Source organism: Ranitomeya imitator, chromosome 1, assembly GCF_032444005.1.
Source record: "Ranitomeya imitator isolate aRanImi1 chromosome 1, aRanImi1.pri, whole genome shotgun sequence".
Classification (NCBI taxonomy): domain Eukaryota; kingdom Metazoa; phylum Chordata; class Amphibia; order Anura; family Dendrobatidae; genus Ranitomeya; species Ranitomeya imitator.
The window spans coordinates 815,945,713-815,971,798 of NC_091282.1; the positions used below are offsets into that span (position 1 = coordinate 815,945,713).

General features: G+C 44.9%; 1 protein-coding gene across 1 annotated transcript in view; it reads right to left on the bottom strand.

The window, feature by feature from the left end:
* Nucleotides 1–241: 241 nt before the first annotated feature.
* ATP5F1D (ATP synthase F1 subunit delta) overlaps nucleotides 242–26,086 on the bottom strand; it is a 41,256-nt gene continuing 15,411 nt past the window's right edge. Inside the window, exons 3-5 of the mRNA XM_069739844.1 lie at nucleotides 21,883–21,971; nucleotides 1,071–1,199; nucleotides 242–302 (exon numbers count right to left, since the gene is read on the bottom strand). Of these exons, the coding sequence (XP_069595945.1) occupies nucleotides 1,077–1,199; nucleotides 21,883–21,971 (212 nt within the window). The 3' untranslated portion in view covers nucleotides 242–302; nucleotides 1,071–1,076. The remainder of the gene's footprint in view (nucleotides 303–1,070; nucleotides 1,200–21,882; nucleotides 21,972–26,086) is intronic.

Here is a 26,086-nt window from a genome sequence, read left to right on the forward strand (position 1 = left end):
AGAAAGGTCACCTGTCTGATCTTCACTATCATTTGAAATTATAATCTAGTTGTAAATTCTGCCAGCACCGAACACCGATTTTAGGTCAGCCCACATAGCTCCCAGTGAGCTTTCAAACTTTTTTTTTTTTTTTTAATTATCTATTATGCAAAAGTATTTTTTGTGAGAATATCCGAAAGGTCAGGAAATATAAGATGGCAATAAAACAGTATGTCACACAATACAAAGAATCACACAAGTCAGCAGTTAGACATTTTTATTATTTGGGGGAGACAACGGCCAGAAACAAAAAGACAAAACCCCTGTAAAAGAAGAAAAAAAAAAAGATAGAATTTAGATCAAGCAATACCTTATGTGGCAGTGCATGAGAAATATCACATTACCACCACCTTGTGGCAAACTGGTGCTCTGAGCAGAGAGTCCATCATTACTAAAGGAAATTCAGAGAGCAGAAGCACCAAAATCCTGATTAGCAGCAGGGGGATGGAGGGCTTGGCAGAGCCTACTGGAAGGCACCTACACAGCAGTGTCCATATAACAAAGCCCAACCACGGAAAATGCAGTGTCTCCTGTGTTACAATGGAGCACATAAAACCCAATAGTGTTGTCAGACAAAAAAAGATGCAGACACATGCATGCAGGAGAAGGAACGTGCAACCTGAGAAGATGTGATGCGGAGGATGCACAAGCAAAGAAGGAGCGAGCACTTGTCCGCATGTGGATAGAGGAGATGTGAGAGAAAGTGGCGTGTGCAGAGGCATGGGGATACCAGATGTAAGGTGGGTGAGCGATGTGTTAGGAGTGGGTGGGAGAGCACAGGGGGAGGAAAAAAAAGAAAAAAAACACAGGTTAAAACCATGCCGTAGAGGGACATACGTTCCAAGTATGAGGAAGCAGTGTGTACATCATGCAGACGAATCCAGCCACACAGCACAAGAGCAGTAGGAATACATGATGCAGAGCTGGGAAGCACACACACCACCTACACTCATTTAGTAAGGAGCAGCAGGAGAAAAGCATTGGTTAGTGCAAGAAACAAGTGTGTAATTGAGAGATGTTAGGATACCAACCTGGGCTTACTCCAGGGCCTTAACAATGGCTTCACAAGCCTCTAGGTTAACCTGTGCCTCTGCCTTTGCTACTTCATCTCCAGCACTCTGCAGCTCAACCAGGGCCTTTTCAAGGTTGGACTTTGCAATCTATTAAAAAGCAGACATAAGCAAAGTAATTGTTACAGCATCACGATTCAGTGTAAAGCTGACCAAAGATTGGCCAAGATGTCATGGTTAATCAAAGAATATAAAGCCCAGCATGTCTAGAAGATCACATGATGCTCACTACCTTGATAAATTTGCTATTTTTTTGTGCAACGTTCTGCTGGTTCCAATTTGGGACAGTCATAATTCTGCTTAATTTGTTTTTGCTGTAATCTGCTTAGAAGAGTTTTCCAGATTCAACTTCTCTTTATATAAAAATATATTCTATTTGTAAGCTATATTTAAAAAAAACAAAACAAAACAGAAAATCAGGCCTACTTACCCCCTACTGCTCCAATGAAGACTTCACTGCTGCCCCTATCTTTGGCGACACAGCGGCAGTTGCAACGTTACTACTACCGTACATCATGTGCGTCTACCTCTGCACGACCACCAAGTGCAGTGATTAGCAGCAGCATTCACGACATCACCGCTGCTGCCATGTTTCTATGTGGAGAACACCACTGCAGCTCTTGGTGCAGTTTTTTCTCAAAAGCCAGAAGTAGATTTATGACAAACGGTAAAATTGCAGAGGGACAAGACAAAAAAGCCTCTCATTGTAAAAATGAATCCCTGTCACATTGGTACATCAGTCACGGTGCACTTGTATGGTGTGGGCTAAGGCACCAGTGGATTTACACAGATGCCATCTGTCCATCAGCAGTGACCCAAGCTAGCTCTGATCACTGTAGCTTATCAATTTAGATGCCGCTGTCAATATCTGACTGTAGCATTTAAAGGACCACTGCAGCTTTTGTAAGTCAGCTTATGGTTCCAGCACTTCGTATCATACTTACCAGCCACCATCATCGTTCATCGCTGCTCCAGGCGGTCTTCTGCAGGTTGTGCCATGCTGGATCACTCCAGTGTTTGCTGGGTGAGCCGTAGGTCACTTTGAAATGTAAGTCTATGAGAGCCAGAACGAGACACTTAGGCCTCCTTCACACGTCCTGATATTTCCAGTACTGGAAAAACCCGTGCCGATGCTATCCGTAGCCATGTGTGGCATCAGTGTTCACTATCTAAGTGACACAGTGAAAAAAGAATGCAGAATAGAAATCAAAGATGTTTAGGCGTTCGATGTGCAGATAGATATCCAAAATATATAATCCGTGCTTTGTGTGTAGTTTACTGTACATGCATTTGGGGTTGATGACATGTAATTTGTCAAAATTCACAGCTGCCATCGACCCTTGTGGTTAGTGATTGACAGGCATCTATCAAACACCCCCATTACTAACCTGGCACAAGGAAAAAAGAAAAAAAAACACTGAAGAGACTTCCCCACACTATACTTTATTCACCAATTTCTTGAAAAATTTTTTAAAATAAAACCCATGCAGGTCTATTGTAATTGAAGGAATCCGACGTAGTCCAGAAATTGATACCTGGAAAATATAAAATGAGAGAAACACAAGAGACAGTCCTTCATTCACCAATTTATATGTAAAAATGATCTGATCTGTCTGCGATCAGCGAGACCCGGCGATGAGTGTTGGCGTCGGTACCTGGCGCCTTTGAATAGCAGGAAGTTTACTGCCATTCAGACACACCGGAGGCGAAGAACATTGACTACATCGGCGATCCGTGGGAACATTTTTACATATACAGTGCGGAAAATAAGTATTTGATACACTGACGATTTTGCAGGTTCTCTCACCTACAAAGAATGGAGAGGTCTGTAATTTTATTGTAGGTACACTTCAACTGTGAGAGACAGAATCTTAAAAAAAAACAAACAAAAAAAACCAAAACAGAAAATCACATTGTATGATTTTTACAAAATTAATTTGCATTTTACTGCATGAAATAACTATTTGATACAATAGAAAAATATAACTTAATATTTGATACAGAAACCTTTCTTTGCAATTACAGAGGTCAGACGTTTCTTATACTTCTTGACCAAGTTTGCACACACTGCAGGAAGGATTTTGGCCCACTCCTCCATACAGATCTTCTCCAGATTTTTCAGGTTTTGGGGCTGTCGCTGGGCAACTGAGTTTCAGCTCCCTCCAAAGATTATCTATTGGATTCAGGGCTGGAGACTGGCTTGGCAGCTGCAGGACCTTGAAATGCTTCTTACGGAGCAACTCCTTTGTTGCCCTGGCTGTGTATTTGGGGTCAATGTCATGCGGGAAGACCCGTCCCATCTCCAATACTCTTACTGAGGGAAGGAGGTTGTTGGCCAAATTCTCAATATACATGAAACCCATCTATCCTTTTAATACCGTGCAGTCGTACTGTCCCTTTTGGACAAAAGCACCCCCAAAGTATGAGGGTTTCCCCCACCATGCTTCATAGTTGGGACGGTGTTCTTGGGGTTGTACTTCTTCCTACAAACATGGAGAGTGGAGTTGATACCAAAAGTTCTATTTTGGTCTCATTTGACCACAGGACCTTCTCTCCCATGCCTGTTCTGAATCATCAAGATGGTCATTGGTGAACTTCAAATCGGCCTGGACATGTGCTGGTGTGAACGGGGGACCTTGCGTGCCCTGCAGGATTTTAATTCATGGCGGCGTGGTGCGTTACTAACGGTAATGTTTGTGACTGTGATCCCAGCTCTCTCCAGCTCATTGACCAGGTCCTCCCAACGTAGTTCTGGGCCGATTCCTGACCTTTCGCAGAATCATCTTTACCCCATGAGGCGAGTTCTTGCATGGAGCCCCAGATCGAGGAAGATTGACAATCTTGTGTTTCTTCCATTTTATAATAATTGTGCCAACAGTTGTTGCCTTCTTACCAAGCTGCTTGCATATTGTGCTGTAGCCCATCCCAGCATTGTGCAGGACTAGAATGTTGTCCCTGGTGTTCTTAAACACTTTGGTTTTGGCCGTGGTGGAGAAGGTGGAGTGTGATTGAGTGTGTGGGCAGGTGTCTTTTATACAGGTAACAAGTTCAAACAGGTGCAATTAATACAGGTAATGAGTGCAGAGTAGGAGGGCTTCTTAAAGGGACTCTGTCACCTGAATTTGGCGGGTACTGGTTTTGGGTCATATGGGCGGAGTTTTCGGGTGTTTGACAATCTTACCTTGTGCAGGCATGTACTACGGAGGACAGAGAATGAACTTCAATCCAATATTGCGGCCAGCATACAGCCAGCGGGTAAGGAAAGGGTGAATCAAAAACCCGAAAACTCCGCCCATATGACCCAAAACCAGTCCCGCCAAATTCAGGTGACAGGTTCCCTTTAAAGAAAAACTATTAGGTTTGAGCTAGAATTCTTGCTGGTTCGTATGTGATCAATTATTTATTTGCATGAAATTGAAAATCCTACAATGTGATTTTCCTGTTTTTTTTTGTTTTTTTTATGGTGTCTCAGGTGAAATATACCTATGATTAAAATTACAGACCTCTCCATTCTTTGTATGTGGGAAATCAGCAGTGTATCAAATACTTATTTTCTCCACTGTAAATTGGTGAACGAGGGACTGTACCTTGGGTTTATTTTTCATTTTGTGTTTTTTAGGTATCCATTTCTGGACTACATGGAATTACGATGGACATGCATATATATTTTTTTTTTATAAATTAGTGAACGAGGGATAGTGTACAAATGTGTGTGGTGGGGGGACACTACTCATATAAACCACATTATTATCTACAGGCGTTGATGGCAGCTGTGATTTTTGACAAATCACAGCAGTCATCAACCTCAACTACCACTACCCCGACTGCCACAACATCAGGGCAATCTGGACTGGCCAGGCATCTAATAGATGCGCCAATTCTAGGCCGCTGCGGGCTGGTAATTTTACGATGGGAATAGCACAATAACTATAAATTTTCCCAACCCGATATCAGCCTGCTTTACCTTTGCTGGTTAGCAAAAATAAGGGAGCTCCCACACCTTTTTTTCCATTAATTTGCCTAATACATGTGCAGTGAACTATACATGCAAAACACCGATTATATATATATATATCTCACCTATCATCTATGTATCCCTATCTGTGCACATCTTACAGATCTTATTTCTATTCTGGTATGTATTAACATCTGTGCTGCTGGAAAAGAAAAACAAAGACATGTCTATGTGGGTCACATGGTCCATGTGAACACAGTCCATGTGAGCAGCCCCATAGATTATCATGGGTGTGCGTGTGTAAGTGTCTCCAGTACTTGACGTGTTAAGGGGGGCCTTGCATTGAGAGCTTATGGCCATTTAGCTCTGACTTCCAGTCATTCAGAAGCTGCAGTCCCAAGATGGCTGAGTGCGACCGAAGCAGCACAGTTAAGAGCTCAAGACAGCGTCTGGCAAGTATAATGCTAGGGTCAAAAAACTTACAACAGTGTCAACATTCCAGTGATTAAATATAAAATAAAAATAAAATAGAAAAAAAAAACACATACTGGAGTGGTGCTTTAACCCCTTCATGACCCAGCCTATTTTGACCTTAAAGACCTTGCCGTTTTTTGCAATTCTGACCAGTGTCCCTTTATGAGGTAATAACTCAGGAACGCTTCAACGGATCCTAGCGGTTCTGAGATTGTTTTTTCGTGACATATTGGGCTTCATGTTAGTGGTAAATTTAGGTCAATAAATTCTGCGTTTATTTGTGATAAAAACGGAAATTTGGCGAAAATTTTGAAAATTTTGCAATTTTCACATTTTGAATTTTTATTCTGTTAAACCAGAGAGATATGTGACACAAAATAGTTAATAAATAACATTTCCCACATGTTTACTTTACATCAGCACAATTTTGGAAACAAAATTTTTTTTTGTTAGGAAGTTATAAGGGTTAAAATTTGACCAGCGATTTGTCATTTTTACAACGAAATTTACAAAACCATTTTTTTTAGGGACCACCTCACATTTGAAGTCAGTTTGAGGGGTCTATATGGCTGAAAATACCCAAAAGTGACACCATTCTAAAAACTGCACCCCTCAAGGTACTCAAAACCACATTCAAGAAGTTTATTAACCCTTCAGGTGCTTCACAGCAGCAGAAGCAACATGGAAGGAAAAAATGAACATTTAACTTTTTAGTCACAAAAATTATCTTTTAGCAACAATTTTTTTATTTTCCCAATGGTAAAAGGAGAAACTGAACCACGAAAGTTGTTGTCCAATTTGTCCTGAGTACGCTGATACCTCATATGTGGGGGTAAACCACTGTTTGGGCGCACGGCAGGGCTTGGAAGGGAAGGAGCGCCATTTGACTTTTTGAATCAAAAATTGGCTCCACTCTTTAGCGGACACCATGTCACGTTTGGAAAGCCCCCGTGTGCCTAAAAATTGGAGCTCCCCCACAAGTGACCCCATTTTGGAAACTAGACATCCCAAGGAACTTATCTAGATGCATAGTGAGCACTTTGAACCCCCAGGTGCTTCACAAATTGATCCGTAAAAATGAAAAAGTACTTTTTTTTCACAAAAAAATTCTTTTAGCCTCAATTTTTTCATTTTCACATGGGCAACAGGATAAAATGGATCCTAAAATGTGTTGGGCAATTTCTCCTGAGTACACCAATACCTCACATGTGGGGGTAAACCACTGTTTGGGCACATGGCAAGGCTCGGAACGGAAGGAGCGCCATTTGACTTTTTGAATGAAAAATTATTTCCATCGTTAGCGGACACCATGTCGCGTTTGGATAGCTCCTGTGTGCCTAAACATTGGCGCTCCCCCACAAGTGACCCCATTTTGGAAACTAGACCCCCCAAGGAACTTATTTAGATGCCTAGTGAGCACTTTAAACCCTCAGGTGCTTCACAAATTGATCTGTAAAAATGAAAAAGTACTTTTTTTTCACAAAAAAATTATTTTCGCCTCAATTTTTTCATTTTCACATGGGCAGTAGGATAAAATGGATCATAAAATTTGTTGGGCAATTTCTCCCGAGTACGCCGATACCTCATATGTGGGGGTAAACCACTGTTTGGGCACTCGGCAGGGCTCGGAAGGGAAGGCGCGCCATTTGACTTTTTGAATGGAAAATTAGCTCCAATTGTTAGCGGACACCATGTCACGTTTGGAGAGCCCCTGTGTGCCTAAACATTGGAGCTCCCCCACAAGTGACCCCATTTTGGAAACTAGACCCCCCAAGGAACTTATCTAGATGCATATTGAGTACTTTAAACCCCCAGGTGCTTCACAGAAGTTTATAACGCAGAGCCATGAAAATAAAAAATAATTTTTCTTTCCTCAAAAATGATTTTTTAGCCTGGAATTTCCTATTTTGCCAAGGATAATAGGAGAAATTGGACCCAAATATTGTTGTCCAGTTTGTCCTGAGTATGCTGATACCCCATATGTGGGGGTAAACCACTGTTTGGGCGCACGGCAGGGCTCGGAAGGGATGGCACGCCATTTGGCTTTTTAAATGGAAAATTAGCTCCAATCATTAGCGGACACCATGTCACGTTTGGAGAGCCCCTGTGTGCCTAAACATTGGAGATCCCCCAGAAATGACACCATTTTGGAAACTAGACCCCCAAAGGAACTAATCTAGATGTGTGGTGAGGACATTGAACCCCCAAGTGCTTCACAGAAGTTTATAACGCAGAGCCATGAAAATAAAAAAAAAAAATTATTTTCTCAAAAATGATCTTTTAGCCTGCAATTTTTTATTTTCCCAAGGGTAACAGGAGAAATTTGACCCCAAAAGTTGTTGTCCAGTTTCTCCTGAGTACGCTGATACCCCATATGTGGGGGTAAATCACTGTTTGGGCACATGCCGGGGCTCAGAAGGGAAGTAGTGACTTTTGAAATGCAGACTTTGATGGAATGGTCTACGGGTGTCACGTTGCGTTTGCAGAGCCCCTGGTGTGCCTAAACAGTAGAAACCCCCACAAGTGACCCCATTTTAGAAACTAGACCCCCCAAGGAACTTATCTATATATGTGGTGAGCACTTTGAACCCCCAAGTGCTTCACAGACGTTTACAACGCAGAGCCGTGAAAATAAAAAATCATTTTTCTTTCCTCAAAAATTATGTTTTAGCAAGCATTTTTTTAAATTCACAAGGGTAACAGGAGAAATTGGACCCCAGTAATTGTTGCGCAGTTTGTCCTGAGTATGCTGGTACCCCATATGTGGGGGTAAACCACTGTTTGGGCACACGTCGGGGCTCAGAAGTGAGGGAGCACCATTTGACTTTTTGAATACGAGATTGGCTGGAATCAATGGTGGCGCCATGTTGCGTTTGGAGACCCCTGATGTGCCTAAACAGTGGTAACCCCTCAATTCTACCTCCAACACTAACCCCAACACACCCCTAACCCTAATCCCAACTGTAGCCATAACCCTATTCACAACCCTAACCGCAACACACCCCTAACCACAACCCTAACCCCAACACACCCCTAACCCTAACCACAACCCTAATTCCAACCCTAACCCTAAGGCTATGTGCCCACGTTGCGGATTCGTGTGAGATATTTCCGCACCATTTTTGAAAAATCCGCGGGTAAAAGGCACCGCGTTTTACCTGCGGATTTTCCGCGGATTTCCAGTGTTTTTTGTGCGGATTTCACCTGCGGATTCCTATTGAGGAACAGGTGTAAAACGCTGCGGAATCCGCACAAAGAATTGACATGCTGCGGAAAATACAACGCAGCGTTTCCGCGCGGTATTTTCCGCACCATGGGCACAGCGGATTTGGTTTTTCATATGTTTACATGGTACTGTAAACCTGATGGAACACTGCTGCGAATCCGCAGCCAAATCCGCACCGTGTGCACATAGCCTAATTCTAAAGGTATGTGCACACGCTGCGGAAAACGCTGCGGATCCGCAGCAGTTTCCCATGAGTTTACAGTTCAATGTAAACCTACGGGAAACAAAAATCGCTGTACACATGCTGCGGAAAAACTGCACGGAAACGCAGCGGTTTACATTCCGCAGCTTGTCACTTCTTTTGTGCGGATTCCGCAGCGGTTTTACAACTGCTCCAATAGAAAATCGCAGTTGTAAAACCGCAGTGAAATGCGCAGAAAAAAACGCGGTAAATCCGCCATAAATCCGCAGCGGTTTAGCACTGCGGATTTATCAAATCCGCAGCGGAAAAATCCGCAGAGGACCAGAATACGTGTGCACATACCGAAACCCTAACCCTAGCCCTAACCCTACCCCTAGCCCTAACCCTAGCCCTACCCCTAACCCTACCCCTACCCCTAACCCTACCCCTATTCTAACATTAGTGGGAAAAAAAAATTCTTTATTTTTTTATTGTCCCTACCTATGGGGGTGACAAAGGGGGGGGGTCATTTATTTTTTTTTTTATTTTGATCACTGAGATATAATCTATCTCAGTGATCAAAATGCACTTTGGAACGAATCTGCCGGCCGGAAGATGGCGGCGCCCAGGGAGAAGACGGACGGGACCCCGGCTGGATCGGTAAGTATGATGGGGTGGGGGGGACAAGGGGGGGGGATCGGAGCACGGGGGGGGGGGGGGGGGAGGGGGGGATCGGAGCACGGGTGGGGGGATCGGAGCACGGGGGGGGGGGGATCGGAGCGCGGGGGGGGGGGGGAATCGGAGCGCGGGAGGGGTGGAACGGAGCACGGGGGGGCTGGAACGGAGCACCGGGGGGGGGGGTGGAACGGAGCACCGGGGGGGGGGGGGTGGAACGGAGTGCAGGGGGGGTGATTGGAGCACGGGGGGGTGATTGGAGCACGGGGGGAGCGGACAAGAGCACGGGGGGGAGCGGAGCACTGGACGGAGGGGAGCCGGAGCAGTGTACCGGCCAGATCGGGGGGCTGCGGGGGCGATCGGTGGGGTGGGGTGGGGGGACATTAGTATTTCCAGCCATGGCCGATGATATTTCAGCATCGGCCATGGCTGGATTGTAATATTTCACCCGTTATAATAGGTGAAATATTACAAATCGCTCTGATTGGCTGTTGAAAGTGAAACTGCCAATCAGAGCGATCGTAGCCACGAGGGGGTGAAGCCACCCCCCCTGGGCTAAACTACCACTCCCCCTGTCCCTGCAGATCGGGTGAAATGGGAGTTAACCCTTTCACCCGGCCTGCAGGGACGCGATCTTTCCATGACGCCGCATAGGCGTCATGGGTCGGATTGGCACCGACTTTCATGACGCCTACGTGGCGTCATGGGTCGGGAAGGGGTTAACTATGTTACTATGGTTCTGTAGAAGGACGTAGTGTGGACAAGTGTCTTTTTTCGGCCTTACTAACTATGTTACTATGTTGGAGTGGTGCTTTAAGTTAACTGCAGATTTTGTAATCTGTAGCTAAATGGCATTTACACGGTATCTGTCAGGCTTACTGGAGCAGAGGGTTACAGGGAGAAAAAGAAGTGTTATCCTCCCTGCAGCGGTCCACTTATTGAAGTGGTGCAGGGGGTTGTGACATTGTTATTTATTCATTCCGGATGCTACCAAACAATCAGCCTGGGGTCTTTTTCAGATGTTCATTTTTCATATATGTGTTATCCATCAGTGTTTTTCATAGATAAACTATGTTTGCACTATAGTCTATGGACCAAATCCCATGTCTATTTTCACGGACACACGGTCCGCAAAAAAGATAAGTCACACAAACATGTCCAATTTTGATTGGACTCTCAGATCAAATCACATGTACAAGCCTTATTGGTCTGTGAAAGTAACAGACAGACTATTTCAGTTTTTAACATTGCCATAGGCAGAAGCTTTGCAAAAAAAAAAAAATTTCTTCAACTAAATTACTGATCCAACACTAATGGTAAAAACTGGATCCAAAACACTGACAAACTGGCCTGTCTTTCTGCATAAAAACAATGATGTCAGAATGGGCCCCTAGACTGAGATATAGAGCTCTACCATATATGAAAGCAGTCACCATTGTATGCTACAAAAACTGACCAGCACCTCCTGACAGAATGAAGTGTAAACAGGTGCGAGCCACTGTGACTGTATAATATACAAACCAAACAATGGTACGCCTTGCCGTGGCTGGTGGGCTCAAATGAATCGGCCAATTTATGAGCCAAGACTCACATTTTATAAATATAGTCTATTTGCCAGCAATACCATTTAAGATTCATATATTCATTGTTTGCAAATATCTTAAGGCACAGCTGTATTCTCAGCCGTCTATAGAACACAGTCAGAGCAACAACGTCCATAAAAGTATTAAGAAAATATAAATATTAAGCAAAGAGGCCAACTGTGTAAAGAATAAAAAAAAATGAAATGACAAAATTCGCCAAGCAACAAACACTAACTCGGAGCTCTATCGACAGAAAAAACAACAAAAAAGAAAAAAAAAAAAAAAAAAGGAAAGTCAAACCATTTTTTTTTAACAAACAAGTTCAGATTTTTTTAAGCACTAAAACAACAATAAAAAAATTATAAGTTTGGTATCTCGGTAAATGGGCTGGCCTAAACTAAGGAATCATGTAAACAGTAATTTTTACAGCACAATGAACCCAGAAAAAAGAAGAAATCCAAAAAACAATGGTTGAATTATATTCCCCCCGCGCCCCCCCCCCCCCCCCCATCATTACACCCCACTCTAGGATTATTTGTTTTCATGTTTTTCAGTACACAGTAAAGTGAATGCAAAAACCAAGCTCTGGAGAGTGATGCAAAAATGGGAAAAAAAGGTAAAGGGGACCGGTCACCTTGGAAAACATTCTTCCTGCAGATATCTGCTTAACCTGCAGGCAAATCTTGTTACTATGCAGCTCGCTGCATTACTGAGAGTGCACCTACCAGTAGAAAATGAACCTACTCCCACCCGGGAGCCTCCGGCTTTCAGTCATGGAGTGTACAAAGAGCAGATGAAGTCACCGCTCACTATACCTTGAGAGGTGGCTGACAGCATGCCCCGGCGCTCTGCTGCATATCTGTGTAGAGCGGGCTGTGCTTATAGCCATCACTTACACTACTTACTGGTGCCATGAGTAGCAGCTCTGTGCATGCTCTCAAGTCTTACAGCCAGCAGCAACTTTCATTTCTTCCTGGTGAACACTTTAAAGGGAACCTGTCACCAGAATTTGGCGGGACTGGTTTTGGGTCATATGGGCGGAGTTTTCAGGTGTGTGATTCACCCTTTCCTTACCCGCTGGCTGCAATATTGGATTGAAGTTCATTCTCTGTCCTCTGTAGTACATGCCTGCACAAGGCAAGATTGCTTTGCGCAGGCGTGTACTATGGAGGACAGAGAATGAACTTCAATCCAATATTGCAGCCAGCATGCAGCCAGCGGGTAAGGAAAGGGTGAATCAAACACCCAAAAACTCCGCCCATATGACCCAAAACCAGTCCCGCCAAATTCAGGTGACAGAGTCCCTTTAAAGGGAATCTGTCAGCAGGTTTTTGCTATGTAATCTGAAAACAGCATGAGGTAAGGGTTAAAGCACAGATTTCAGTGCTCCTGAGTTTTGTTTTCTTGTAATGATCAGTATCTTATCACTGAGACCAGCTGGTGTGAGCTCTGGTCAGACACTCCCCCTTCTGTGATAAGTACTTCACTGTATATAGACATTGTTTATACATTGTTTATACAGAGCCTGGTGGGGGCAGGGGCAGCTTTTCAGCTCTGCCTCATTGCTAAATGTAAAAACTCAGATTACAGGGTGCAGCCGTTCTCACACAAAGTGATACATCACTGGATTGAGCTTATGTTTTGTCTACATCAGGCTGCTTTCAGATGAAGTAGCAAAAACCTGTGGACAAATTCTCTAAGTAAGGCAAGTTGGCAGAATTGGAACACTATTTACCTCCAGAGTAAAATAATGTTTTTCAAAGCGGTGGGCTCGATTTGAGGCTCTTGGAAGAAAGGAAAAAAGTAAACAAATGAAAAATGGCCTAATCTGTACAGTGTTCAGGGACAACCTCTTACGTTAGGGAATACAGTCTTAATTTATACACCCCCATAAAATACACTGCGTGGAACACAAACCTAATCTCACATTTTGAAGTTCCTTACAAGCATGTGCTTGTAGCTTTAATCATGGTAGATTTCTGTCCTGCCCTGCACCGATCAGTGCAAAGTTGGAAGAGAGAGAACTGTGTTGTTTCGGTGATCGTGTGGGGCCCTGTCAGTGTTTTTCTCAATCATGGCAAACTGTCTACAGTCTGCAAGACGCGCACACTTAGCAAAAGATTTTTCTTGCTAAAAAAAATGCATCCTCTAGTCCAAAAAATATGGTATATGGAATTAGCCAAAGACAGCAAAATTCGATATTTACTTACATGGGTCATTTTTCAAATGAAATGAGTTGTCTTACGAGACAACCACTTTAGTTGGCGAACATTCCCCTCCCCCTTACCCAAGGGTTTAATATTACATGCAATGATTACAGTATAGACTTGTATTTTTCATATGAGCTATTGCACAAGAACTGTTGTGTCATGTCAATGCTTTCTTTCATCTAAAAAAATTTACTTTTTCTAATATTATGTTAACTTTGCATAGAAAAAAAACAAAATAAGTGCAAAAAATGTAATAAGATCAACAATCATTTCATATAACTGCAGAGTGAAGAATCGGTTGGAACTTCATATGCAGAGCAATCTTGCAACAAAAGAAACCACATGAGTAGCACATATTGCCACCTTCTTATGCCAAAAAGAGAACAAATAGATTCTTAAAGGAATATTCCAGTTCAAGTCACTTCTGCATTAGGGTGAGTGGGACCTCTGATATTTAGGCTATGTTCACACGTTGCGGTTTTTACCGCGGAACCGCAGCGATTTTGCTGCTGCGGGTCCGCTGCAGTTTCCATTGAATTTACATTTACATGTAAACCAATGGAAACCGCAAACCGCTGTGCACATGCTGCGGGAAAAGCCACGCAGAAACGCAGCGGTTAAAAACCCGCAGCATGTCACTTCTTTGTGCAGAATCGCAGCGATTCTGCACCCATAGAAATGCATTGATCCGCTTACTTCCCGCATGGGGCTGTGCCCACCATGCGGGAAGTAAGCGGATAATGTGCGGGTTATACCCGAGGTGGAGGAGAGGAGACTCTCCTCCAGGCCCCGGGAACCATATTTGAGTAAAAAAAAAAAAGAATTAAAATAAAAAATCATGATATAATCACCTCTGAAGTCTCAGCGCTGCACGCGGCCGTCCGGTCTTAGGTTTGCTATGCGACCAGGACCTGCGGTGACGTCGCGGTCACATGACTGTGAAGTCACGAAGGTCCTGGTCGCACAGCATCTTTGGAACCGGACCGCCGCCTGCAGCGCCGAGGAGATCGGGACGCATATGCGTCATGGAAAGATCGCGTCCCTGCAGGCCGGGTGAAAGGGTTAACTCCCATTTCACCCGATCTGCAGGGACAGGGGGAGTGGTAGTTTAGCCCAGGGGGGGTGGCTTCACCCCCTCGTGGCTACGATCGCTCTGATTGGCTGTTGAAAGTGAAACTGCCAATCAGAGCGATTTGTAATATTTCACCTAAAAAACTGGTGAAATATTACAATCCAGCCATGGCCGATGCTGCAATATCATCGGCCATGGCTGGAAACACTTATGTGCACCCACCCCACCCCTCCGATCGCCCCCCCAGCCCCCCGATCTGTGGTCCGCTCCCCTCCGTCCTGTGCTCCGCTCCCCCGTCCTCCTGTCCGCTTCCCCCGTGCACCAATCACACCCCCCCCGCACTCCAATCAAACCCCCCCCGCACTCCGATCCCCCCCGCACACAGCGACACCCCCCCGTGCTCCGATCCACCCCCCCGCACAGCGATCCCTCACCCCGTGCTCCAATCCTCCCCCGTGCTCCAATCCTCCCTCCTGTGTTCCGATCCACCCCCCCCCCATGCTCCGATCCACCCCCCCGTGCTCCGACGCCCCCCCCCGTGCCCTGATCTCCCCCCCTTATACTTACCTGGCCGCCCGAGGTCCGTCCGTCTTCTTTCCTGGGCGCCGCCATCTTCCAAAATGGCGGGCGCATGTGCAGTGCGCCCGCCGAATCTGCCGGCCGGCAGATTCGTTCCAGAGTGAATTTTGATCACTGAGATATAACCTATCTCAGTGATCAAAATAAAAAAAATAGTAAATGACCCCCCCCTTTGTCACCCCCATAGATAGGGACAATAAAAAAATAAAGAATTTTTTTTTTTTCACTAAGGTTGGGGTAAGAACTAGGGTTAGGGGTAGGGTTAGGGGTAGGGTTAGGGTTAGGGCTAGGGTTAGGGCTAGGGGTAGGGTTAGGATTTCGGTATGTGCACACGTATTCTGGTCCTATGCGGATTTTTCCGCAGCGGATTTGAAAAATCCACAGTGCTAAACCGCTGCCGATTTATCGTGGATTTACCACGGTTTTTCTGCGCATTTCACTGCGGTTTTACAACTGCGATTTTCTATTGGAGCAGTTGTAAAATCGCTGCGGAATCCGCAGAAAGAAGTGACATGCTGCGGAATGTAAACCGCTGCGTTTCCGTGCAGTTTTTCCGCAGCATGTGTACAGCGATTTTTGGTTCCCATAGGTTCACATTGAACTGTAAACTCATGGGAAACTGCTGCGGATCCGCAGCGTTTTCCGCAGCGTGTGCACATACCTTTAGAATTAGGCTATGTGCACACGGTGCGGATTGGCCGCTGCGGATTCGCAGCAGTGTTCCATCAGGTTTACAGTACCATGTAAGCATATGGAAAACCAAATCCGCTGTGCCCATGGTGCAGAAAATACCGCGCGGGAACGCTGCGTTGTATTTTCCGCAGCATGCCAATTCTTTGTGCGGATTCCGCAGCGTTTTACACCTGTTCCTCAATAGGAATCCACAGGTGAAATCCGCACAAAAAACACTGGAAATCCACGGTAAATCCACAGGTAAAACGCAGTGCCTTTTACCCGCGGATTTTTCAAAAATGATGCTGAAAAATCTCATACGAATCCGCAACGTTGGCACATAGCCTTAGGGTTGGGTTGGAATTAGGGTTGTGGTTAGGGTTAGGGGTGTGCTGGGGTTAGGGTTGTGGTAGGGTGTGTTGGGGTTAGGGTTGTGATTAGGGTTACGGCTACAGTTGGGATTAGGGTTAGGGGTGTGGGGGGGTTAGTGTTGGAGGTAGAATTGAGGGGTTTCCACTATTTAGGCACTTCAGGGGGTCTCCAAACGCAACATGGCGCCACCATTGATTCCAGCCAATCTTGTATTCAAAAATTCAAATGGTGCTCCCTCACTTCCGAACCCCGACGTGTGCCCAAACAGTGGTTTACCCCCACATATGGGGTACCAGCATACTCAGGACAAACTGCGCAACAATTACTGGGGTCCAATTTCTCCTGTTACCCTTGAGAAAATAAAAAATTGCTTGCTAAAACATCATTTTTGAGGAAAGAAAAATGATTTTTTATTTTCACGGCTCTGCGTTGTAAACGTCTGTGAAGCACTTGGGGGTTCAAAGTGCTCACCACATATCTAGATAAGTTCCTTGGGGGGTCTAGTTTCCAAAATGGGGTCACTTGTGGGGGGTTTCTACTGTTTAGGCACACCAGGGGCTCTGCAAACGCAACGTGACGCCCGCAGACCATTCCATCAAAGTCTGCATTTCAAAAGTCACTACTTCCCTTCTGAGCCCCCACGTGTGCCCAAACAGTGGTTTACCCCCACACATGGGGTATCAGCATACTCAGGAGAAACTGGACAACAACTTTTGTGGTCCAATTTCTCCTGTAACCCTTGGGAAAATAAAAAATTCTGGGCTAAAAAATTATTTTTGAGGAAAGAAAACGTATTTATTATTTTCACTGCTCTGTGTTATGAACTTCTGTGAAGCACTTGGGGGTTCAAAGTGCTCACCTCACATCTAGATAAGTTCCTTTCGGGGTCTAGTTTCCAAAATGGGGTCACTTGTGGGGGGTTTCTACTGTTTAGCCACATCAGGGGCTCTGCAAACGCAACGTGACGCCCACAGAGCATTCCATCAAAGTCTGCATTTCAAAACGTCACTACTTTACTTCCGAGCCCCAGCATGTGCCTAAACAGTGGTTTACCCCCACATATGGGGTATCAGCGTACTCAGGAGAAACTGGACAACAACTTTTGGGGTCAAATTTCTCCTGTTACCCTTGGGAAAATAAAAAATTGCGGGCTAAAATTCATTTTTGAGAAAATAATTTTTATTTTTTATTTTCATGGCTCTGCGTTATAAACTTCTGTGAAGCACTTGAGGGTTCAAAGTGCTCACTACACATCTAGATTAGTTCCTTTGGGGGTCTACTTTCCAAAATGGGGTAATTTGTGGGGGATCTCCAATGTTTAGGCACACAGGGGCTCTCCAAACGCGACATGGTGTCCGCTAATGATTGGAGATAATTTTCCATTTAAAAAGCCAAATGGCGTGCCTTCCCTTCTGAGCCCTGCCGTGCGCCCAAACAGTGGTTTACCCCCACATATGGGGTATCTGCATACTCAGGACAAACTGGACAACAACATTTGTGGTCCAATTTCTCCTATTACCATTGGCAAAATAGGAAATTCCAGGCTAAAAAATCATTTTTGAGAAAAGAAAAATTATTTTTAATTTTCATGGCTCTGCATTATAAACTTCTGTGAAGCACCTGGGGGTTTAAAGTGCTCAGTATGCATCTAGATAAGTTCCTTGGGGGGTCTAGTTTCCAAAATGGGGTCACTTGTGGGGGAGCTCCATTGCATAGGCACACAGGGGCTCTCCAAATGCGACATGGTGTCCGCTAACAATTGGAGCTAATTTTCCATTCAAAAAGTTAAAAGGCGCGCCTTCCCTTCCGAGCCTTACCATGTGCCCAAACAGTGGTTTACCCCCACATGTGAAGTATCGGTGTACTCAGGAGAAATTGCCAAACAAATTTTAGGATCCATTTTATCCTGTTGTCCATGTGAAAATGAAAAAATTGAGGCTAAAAGAATTTTTTTGTGAAAAAAAAGTACTTTTTCATTTTTACGGATCAATTTGTGAAGCACCTGAGGGTTTAAAGTGCTCACTAGGCATCTAGATAAGTTCCTTGGGGGGTCCAGTTTCCAAAATGGGGTCACTTGTGGGGGAGCTCCAATGTTTAAGCACACAGGGTCTCTCCAAACGCGACATGGTGTCCGCTAACGATGGAGATAATTTTTCATTCAAAAAGTCAAATGGCGCTCCTTCCCTTCCGAGCCTTACCATGTGCCCAAACAGTGGTTTACCCCCACATGTGAAGTATCGGTGTACTCAGGAGAAATTGCCAAACAAATTTTAGGATCCATTTTATCCTGTTGTCCATGTGAAAATGAAAAAATTGAGGCTAAAAGAATTTTTTTGTGAAAAAAAAGTACTTTTTCATTTTTACGGATCAATTTGTGAAGCACCTGAGGGTTTAAAGTGCTCACTAGGCATCTAGATAAGTTCCTTGGGGGGTCCAGTTTCCAAAATGGGGTCACTTGTGGGGGAGCTCCAATGTTTAAGCACACAGGGTCTCTCCAAACGCGACATGGTGTCCGCTAACGATGGAGATAATTTTTCATTCAAAAAGTCAAATGGCGCTCCTTCCCTTCCGAGCCTTACCATGTGCCCAAACAGTGGTTTACCCCCACATGTGAAGTATCGGTGTACTCAGGAGAAATTGCCAAACAAATTTTAGGATCCATTTTATCCTGTTGTCCATGTGAAAATGAAAAAATTGAGGCTAAAAGAATTTTTTTGTGAAAAAAAAGTACTTTTTCATTTTTACGGATCAATTTGTGAAGCACCTGGGGGTTTAAAGGGCTCACTATGCATTTAGATAAGTTCCTTGGGGCGTCTAGTTTCCAAAATGGGGTCACTTGTGGGGGAGCTCCAATTTTTAGGCACACGGGGGCTCTCCAAATGTGACATGGTGTCCGCTAAAGAGTGCAGCCAATTTTTCATTCAAAAAGTCAAATGGCGCTCCTTCCCTTCCAAGCCCTGCCGTGCGCCCAAACAGTGGTTTACCCCCACATATGAGGTATCAGCATACTCAGGACAAATTGGACAACAACTTACGTGGTTCAGTTTCTCCTTTTACCATTGGGAAAATAAAAAAATTGTTGCTGAAAAACTCATTTTTGTGACTAAAAAGTTAAATGTTCATTTTTTCCTTCCATGTTGCTTCTGCTGCTGTGAAGCACCTGAAGGGTTAATAAACTTCTTGAATGTGGTTTTGTGCACCTTGAGGGGTGCAGTTTTTAGAATGGTGTCACTTTTGGGTATTTTCAGCCATATAGACCCCTCAAACTGACTTCAAATGTGAGGTGGTCCCTAAAAAAAATGGTTTTGTAAATTTCGTTGTAAAAAAGAGAAATCGCTGGTCAAATTTTAACCCTTATAACTTCCTAGCAAAAAAAAATTTTGTTTCCAAAATTGTGCTGATGTAAAGTAGATGTGTGGGAAATGTTATTTATTAACTATTTTGTGTCACATAACTCTCTGGTTTAACAGAATAAAAATTCAAAATGTGAAAATTGCGAAATTTTCGCCAAATTTCCGTTTTTATCACAAATAAACACAGAATTTATTGACCTAAATTTACCACTAACATGAAGCCCAATATGTCACGAAAAAACAATCTCAGAACCGCTAGGATCCATTGAAGCGTTCCTGAGTTATTACCTCATGAAGGGACACTGGTCAGAATTGCAAAAAACGGCAAGGTCTTTAAGGTCAAAATAGGCTGGGTCATGAAGGGGTTAAACAAGTGTGAGGACTTGGATTCCTTTTTTTGAAAATCATCTTACAGGTTATGAGTACTGGATTTAGTGATGGGGCACTGATCCAGGGAACTAGTCTGACTGCCGTATGTGGAGTCTGAAGGAACTTTCCCCTAATATGGGGCAGTTAGCATTGGCTTCATGGGTTATTTGTAATGATGAGCGAATATACTCGGTACTCGAGATTTCCTGAGCATGCTTAGGTGTCCTCCGAGTATTTTTAGTGCTCGGAGATTTAATTTTCCTCACCTCAGCTGAATGATTTACATCTGTTAGCGAGCTTGATTACATGTGGGGATTCCCTAGCAACCAGGCAACCCCCACATGTACTTATGCTGGCTAACAGATGTACCGTATATACTCGAGTATAAGCCGAGAATTTCAGCCTTTTTTTAGGCTGAAATTGCCCCTCTCGGCTTATACTCAAGTTATTCCCAGGGGTCGGCAGGGGAGGAGGAGCGACAGCTGTCTGATACTCACCTGCTCCCGGCGCGGTCCCTGCACGTCCCTGCTTCTCTGGGCGCTGACAGCTTCTTCCTGTATTGAGCAGTACCATGTGACCGCTCAATACAGGAAGAAGCTGTCAGCGCCCGGAGAAGCAGGGACGTGCAGGGACCGCGCCGGGAGCAGGCGAGTATGATGGGGGCAGTGCACGATATTCACCTGTCCACGTTCCACTGTCGGTGCAGCTGTGTCTACTGCGTCCTCTGCAGTGACGCTCAGATCAGAGGGCACGATGACGCAATTAGTGTGCGCGCTGCCCTCTCCCTGGTCAGTGCAGAAGACGTGGAAGACAGCGGCACCGACGGTGGAATGCAGACAGGCGACTATAGCAAGTGCCGAGGGCTTGAGCGACGAGTGGCGAGTATGTCTTTTTTTTTTTTTTTTTAATCGCAGCAACAGCATATGAGGCAAATGTGTATGGAGCATCTTATGGGGCCATAATCAGCATTTGTGCAGCATTATATGGGGCAAATATTTCTATGGAGCATCTTATGGGGCCATAATCAGCATTTGTGCAGCATTATATGGGGCAAATGTGTCTATGGAGCATCTTGTGGGGCCATAATCAGCATTTGCGCAGCATTATATGGGGCAGATATTTCTATGGAGCATCTTATGGGGCCATAATCAGCATTTGTGCAGCATTATATGGGGCGTATTTTGTATGGAGCATTATGTGGGGCTCCTGATTCAATATGGATATTCAAAAACACTTAACCTACTGATATCTCGATTAATTTTACTTTTATTGGTATCTATTTTTATTTTTGAAATTTACCGGTAGCTGCTGCATTTTCCACCCTAGGCTTATACTCGAGGCAATAAGTTTTCCCAGTTTTTTGTGGCAAAATTAGCGGTCTCGGCTTATACATGGGTCGGCTTATACTCGAGTATATACAGTAAATCATTCAGCTGCAGAGATGAAAACAATCTCCGAGCACTAAAAAATACTCGGAGGTCACCTGAGCGTGTTCGGGAAATCTCGAGTAACAAGTATATTCGCTCATCACTAGTTCTTTGCAGTTTCCTGGATCAACAACTGGTTAGGTGAAAGGCTGAACCTGATGGACCAGTGTCTTCTTTCAATCCTAAAAACTATGTGCACAGATGTTGAAGTACCGCCTCACCAACACCGGAGCTACCGCCTCACCAACACCGGAGCTCCTGCAACCCTCAACCTACTGTCTCCTTCCCCATAATCCTGTAGAATGTAAGCCCGCAAGGGCAGGGTCCTCGCCCCTCTGTATCAGTCCGTCATTGTTAGTTTGTTTACTGTATGTGATATTTGTAACTTGTATGTAACCCCTTCTCATGTACAGCACCATGGAATCAATGGTGCTATATAAATAAACAATAATAATAATAATAATAATAAGTAAGGCAGAATATTAAAGTATAACTCCTTTTTTCTCTCTATGGTGTACAAAATGATTTATAAGCAGATACTGGGCTCCTCCCTAACTTCTGTAAAGAGGTTGACATGGAAATATTTAGTGTAACTTGTTTTATTCTCTACTGGGTATAAACTTACGCTTGGATCCAGCATTTCCAAAGTCACCGCTTCCTCAGCCAACAACTGCACAGAGGAGTCTGCATTCACAGTCACTGATCCGCTGCTCACTAGAGACAATGACAGCATATTAAAGCAAATCTTCATTAATACAAGTTTGCAACAGTAAAAAAAAGTGATTTTCATTTGTTATTAAAGATTATAAGTGTATCAACAAAACAAAAAATTAAAGCAAATACAATCCAAAAGCGCAAGTGATAAGATTCATTTTTTTGCCCTTATTAAGAATTAAAATGGAGAGTCACCCCCCAAATTCATTGAAAACTAACTATACAGCCTGTGGGATTTAGCCCCTATAAATTCATATTAGCACTATATCTGTTACTGGGACAGTGCTTGAGAGGAAATCAGACCGACTCGTAATTTGATTTGATTTCCAGGAGTCCCCAGCAAATCAAGAGGTAGTCCTATGATGGGACAGGATCAAAAAGGTTAAAAGACCCCTCCCACCGCCAGGTTTTTTTTTACATTACTACTGAACAATGGATGAAAATGGTCTAAACGAGACAAACTCATAAGATAAACACGAATGGCCTTCAGCTCAATCTCGAGCCATGGCAACTTGATGAATAACCAATCTGTAGGAAGATCCAGCTTGTGTAAAGGTACAGTCACACTCAGCAACTTTGCAACGAGAACGACAACGATCCGTGACGTTGCAGCGTCCTGGATAGCGATATTGTTGTGTTTGACACCCAGCAGCGATCTGGATCCTGCTGTGACATCGTTGGTCGGAGCAGAAAGGCCAGAACTTTATTTCGTCGCTGGATCTCCCGCAGACATCGCTGAATCGGCGTGTGTGACGCCGATTCAGCGATGTCTTCACTGGCAACCAAGGTAAACATCGGGTTACTAAGTGCAGGGCCACGCTTAGTAACCCGATGTTTACCCTGGTTACCATTGTAAATGTAAAAAAAACAAACACTACATACTTACATTCCGGTGTCTGTCCCCTCGCCGTCAGCTTCCCCGCACTGACTATGAGCGCCGGCCGGCCGTAAAGCAGAGCGGTGACGTCACCGCTCTGCTTTACGGCCGGCGCTGAGACAGTGCAGGGAAGCTGAGGCCGGGGGACAGACACCGGAATATAAGTATGTAGTGTTTGTTTTTTTTACATTTACAATGGTAACCAGGGTAAACATCGGGTTACTAAGCGCGGGCCTGCGCTTAGTAACCCGATGTTTACCCTGGTTACCTGGGGACTTCGGCATCGTTGGTCGCTGGAGAGCTGTCTGGGTGACAGCTCTCCAGCGACCACACAGCGACGCTGCAGCGATCGGCATCGTTGCCTATATCGCTGCAGTGTCGCTTAATGTGACGGTACCTTAAAGGGAAGGTGCCGCAATTTTGTTTTTGTATTAAAAATGATTGTTTATATAAACAATTATTTTTAATACAAAATTATTTTTTTTAACTTTAATATCTCTTTTATTATTAATTATTTTTGCAGCCAATGGGCGCCGCCATTTTGCTTTGCAGCAGTGTAAGAGTCCCAGAACGACACTTACACTCTGCAAATACGGCAGCCCTGGGCATAGGAGGCTGCGGTCGGGAGGCGACCCCATAGCTACCATTATAAGCTGCTCTCTGCTCTGATGTGGCCACGCCCCCTGGGCTGTCTCCACATCACAGCAGAGGCAGGAGATCGGCGCCATCTTGCTTCAGCCTACAGTGGAGTGTACCTGTGAGCTCCACTGTGACTGAGAGCTGTGCTGTTGGAGGGGCAGCTACATCTGTCTCCCCTTCACACTGTCAGCGGCCGTTCCCTGTCCTCTGCTGCCTGGTGTGTGGCTGTAATCTCTAGAATCGCTAGAGAGGGTGAAGGAGTGCTGCGGTCTGATGTCCTCTATCAGGAGCTGCAGAGGTAACAGAGGGAGATGGGGGAGGCTCTGTGCTGCTCCAACCCTGCCTCTCACTGTAGCTCCTCACAGGACATCAGACCGTGCATCTATCACTATATTGTGCTGAGCCATGTATCTAATCCTCTCCTGTGTAATACTGTCTGCTGGCCCGTGTATCTAATCCTCTCATGTGAGATACTATGCTGAGCCATGCATCTAATCCTCTCCTGTGAGATACTATGCTGAGCCATGCATCTAATCCTCTCCTGTGTGATACTGTCTGCTGAGCCGTGTATCTAATCCTATACTGTGTGATACTGTCTGCTGAGCCGTGTATCTAATCCTCTCCTGTGTGATACTGTCTGCTGAGCCGTGTATCTAATCCTCTCCTGTGTGATACTGTCTGCTGAGCCGTGTATCTAATCCTATACTGTGTGATATTATGCTGAGCCCTGTATCTAATCCTCTCCTGTGTGATACTGTCTGCTGAGCCGTGTATCTAATCCTATACTGTGTGATACTGTCTGCTGAGCCGTGTATCTAATCCTCTCCTGTGTGATACTGTCTGCTGAGCCGTGTATCTAATCCTCTCCTGTGTGATACTGTCTGCTGAGCCGTGTATCTAATCCTATACTGTGTGATATTATGCTGAGCCCTGTATCTAATCCTCTCCTGTGTGATACTGTCTGCTGAGCCGTGTATCTAATCCTATACTGTGTGATATTATGCCGAGCCCTGTATCTAATCCTCTGTGTGATACTGTCTGCTGAGCCGTGTATCTAATCCTCTCTTGTGTGATACTGTCTGGTGAACCGTGTATCTAATCCTCTCCTATGCACTCCTCTCCCCCCTGCATATCTTTCCCCATTGCACACACAACTCAATGCGTGCGATAACAGGAGCTGCGGGCGTCATGCTGTATTATGGCATTATGTGAGATCTATATGACGGTATTATGTGATCTGTATGGTGGTATTATGCTTAATCAGTATTGTGAGAATTATATGGTGGTATTGTGTGTTATCTATATGGCGGTATTATGCGAGAACACTGGCAGCATTATGTGTGATCTATATGGCGGTATGTGAGAACACTGGCAGTATTATGTGTGATCTATGTGGCGGTATGTGAGAACACTATGGCAGTATTATGTGTGATCTATATGGTGGTATTATGTGAGAACTGTATGACAGTATTGTGTGATCTATTTGATAGTATTGTGTGTCATCTATATGGCGGTATTATGTGAGAACAGTATGGCAGTATTATCTTCAGAAAGCGGACCCATTCTATGGTGGTTCTGGCTGAGCACCTGCACGCGGGTCTGGGGTAATAGAGGGGGCAGCATGACCTCCAGTTAAGGTACCGTCACACTAGACGATATCGCTAGCGATCCGTGACGTTGCAGCGTCCTCGCTAGCGATATCGTCCAGTGTGACAGGCAGCAGCGATCAGGCCCCTGCTGTGCTGTCGCTGGTCGGGGAAGAAAGTCCAGAACTTTATTTGGTCGCTGGACTCCCTGTAGACATCGCTGAATCGGCGTGTGTGACACCGATTCAGCGATGTCTTCACTGGTAACCAGGGTAAACATCAAGTAACTAAGCGCAGGGCCGCGCTTAGTAACCCGATGTTTACCCTGGTTACCATCCTAAAAGTAAAAAAACAAACACTACATACTTACCTACAGCCGTCTGTCCTCCTCCTGTACTGGCTGTGAGCGTCGGTCAGCCGGAAAGCAGAGCGGTGACGTCACCGCTCTGCTTTCCGGCCGCTGTGCTCACACAGACAGTACAGGAGGAGTGCAGAGCACAGCGCTGGAGGACAGACGGCTGTAGGTAAGTATGTAGTGTTTGTTTTTTTTACTTTTAGGATGGTAACCAGGGTAAACATCGGGTTACTAAGCGTGGCCCTGCGCTTAGTTACCCGATGTTTACCCTGGTTACCGGCATCGTTGGTCGCTGGAGAGCGGTCTGTGTGACAGCTCTCCAGCGACCAAACAGCGACGCTGCAGCGATCCGGATCGTTGTCGGTATCGCTGCAGCGTCGCTAAGTGTGACGGTACCTATAGGTGTAGTCAGGGGAAGGCTGGTGAGGTAGCTGAAGAGAGGGGTCTCATTTTTATCGTTACTATATGGCTACATTTCCTTCCCAGCATCACCCCGACTGCGCCAGTCACCTCGCTTTCACACATCGCCAGGACAGAACGGAGAAGACTGGATCTGAGGAGGGGAGTGGGGTCTGCATGCAAAGTCTGGATCTGAACAGGCCATCAATCCGCAGAAATGTTTCCTGGATTTCTGTGGAGCAGACGGTCCATCCATGTG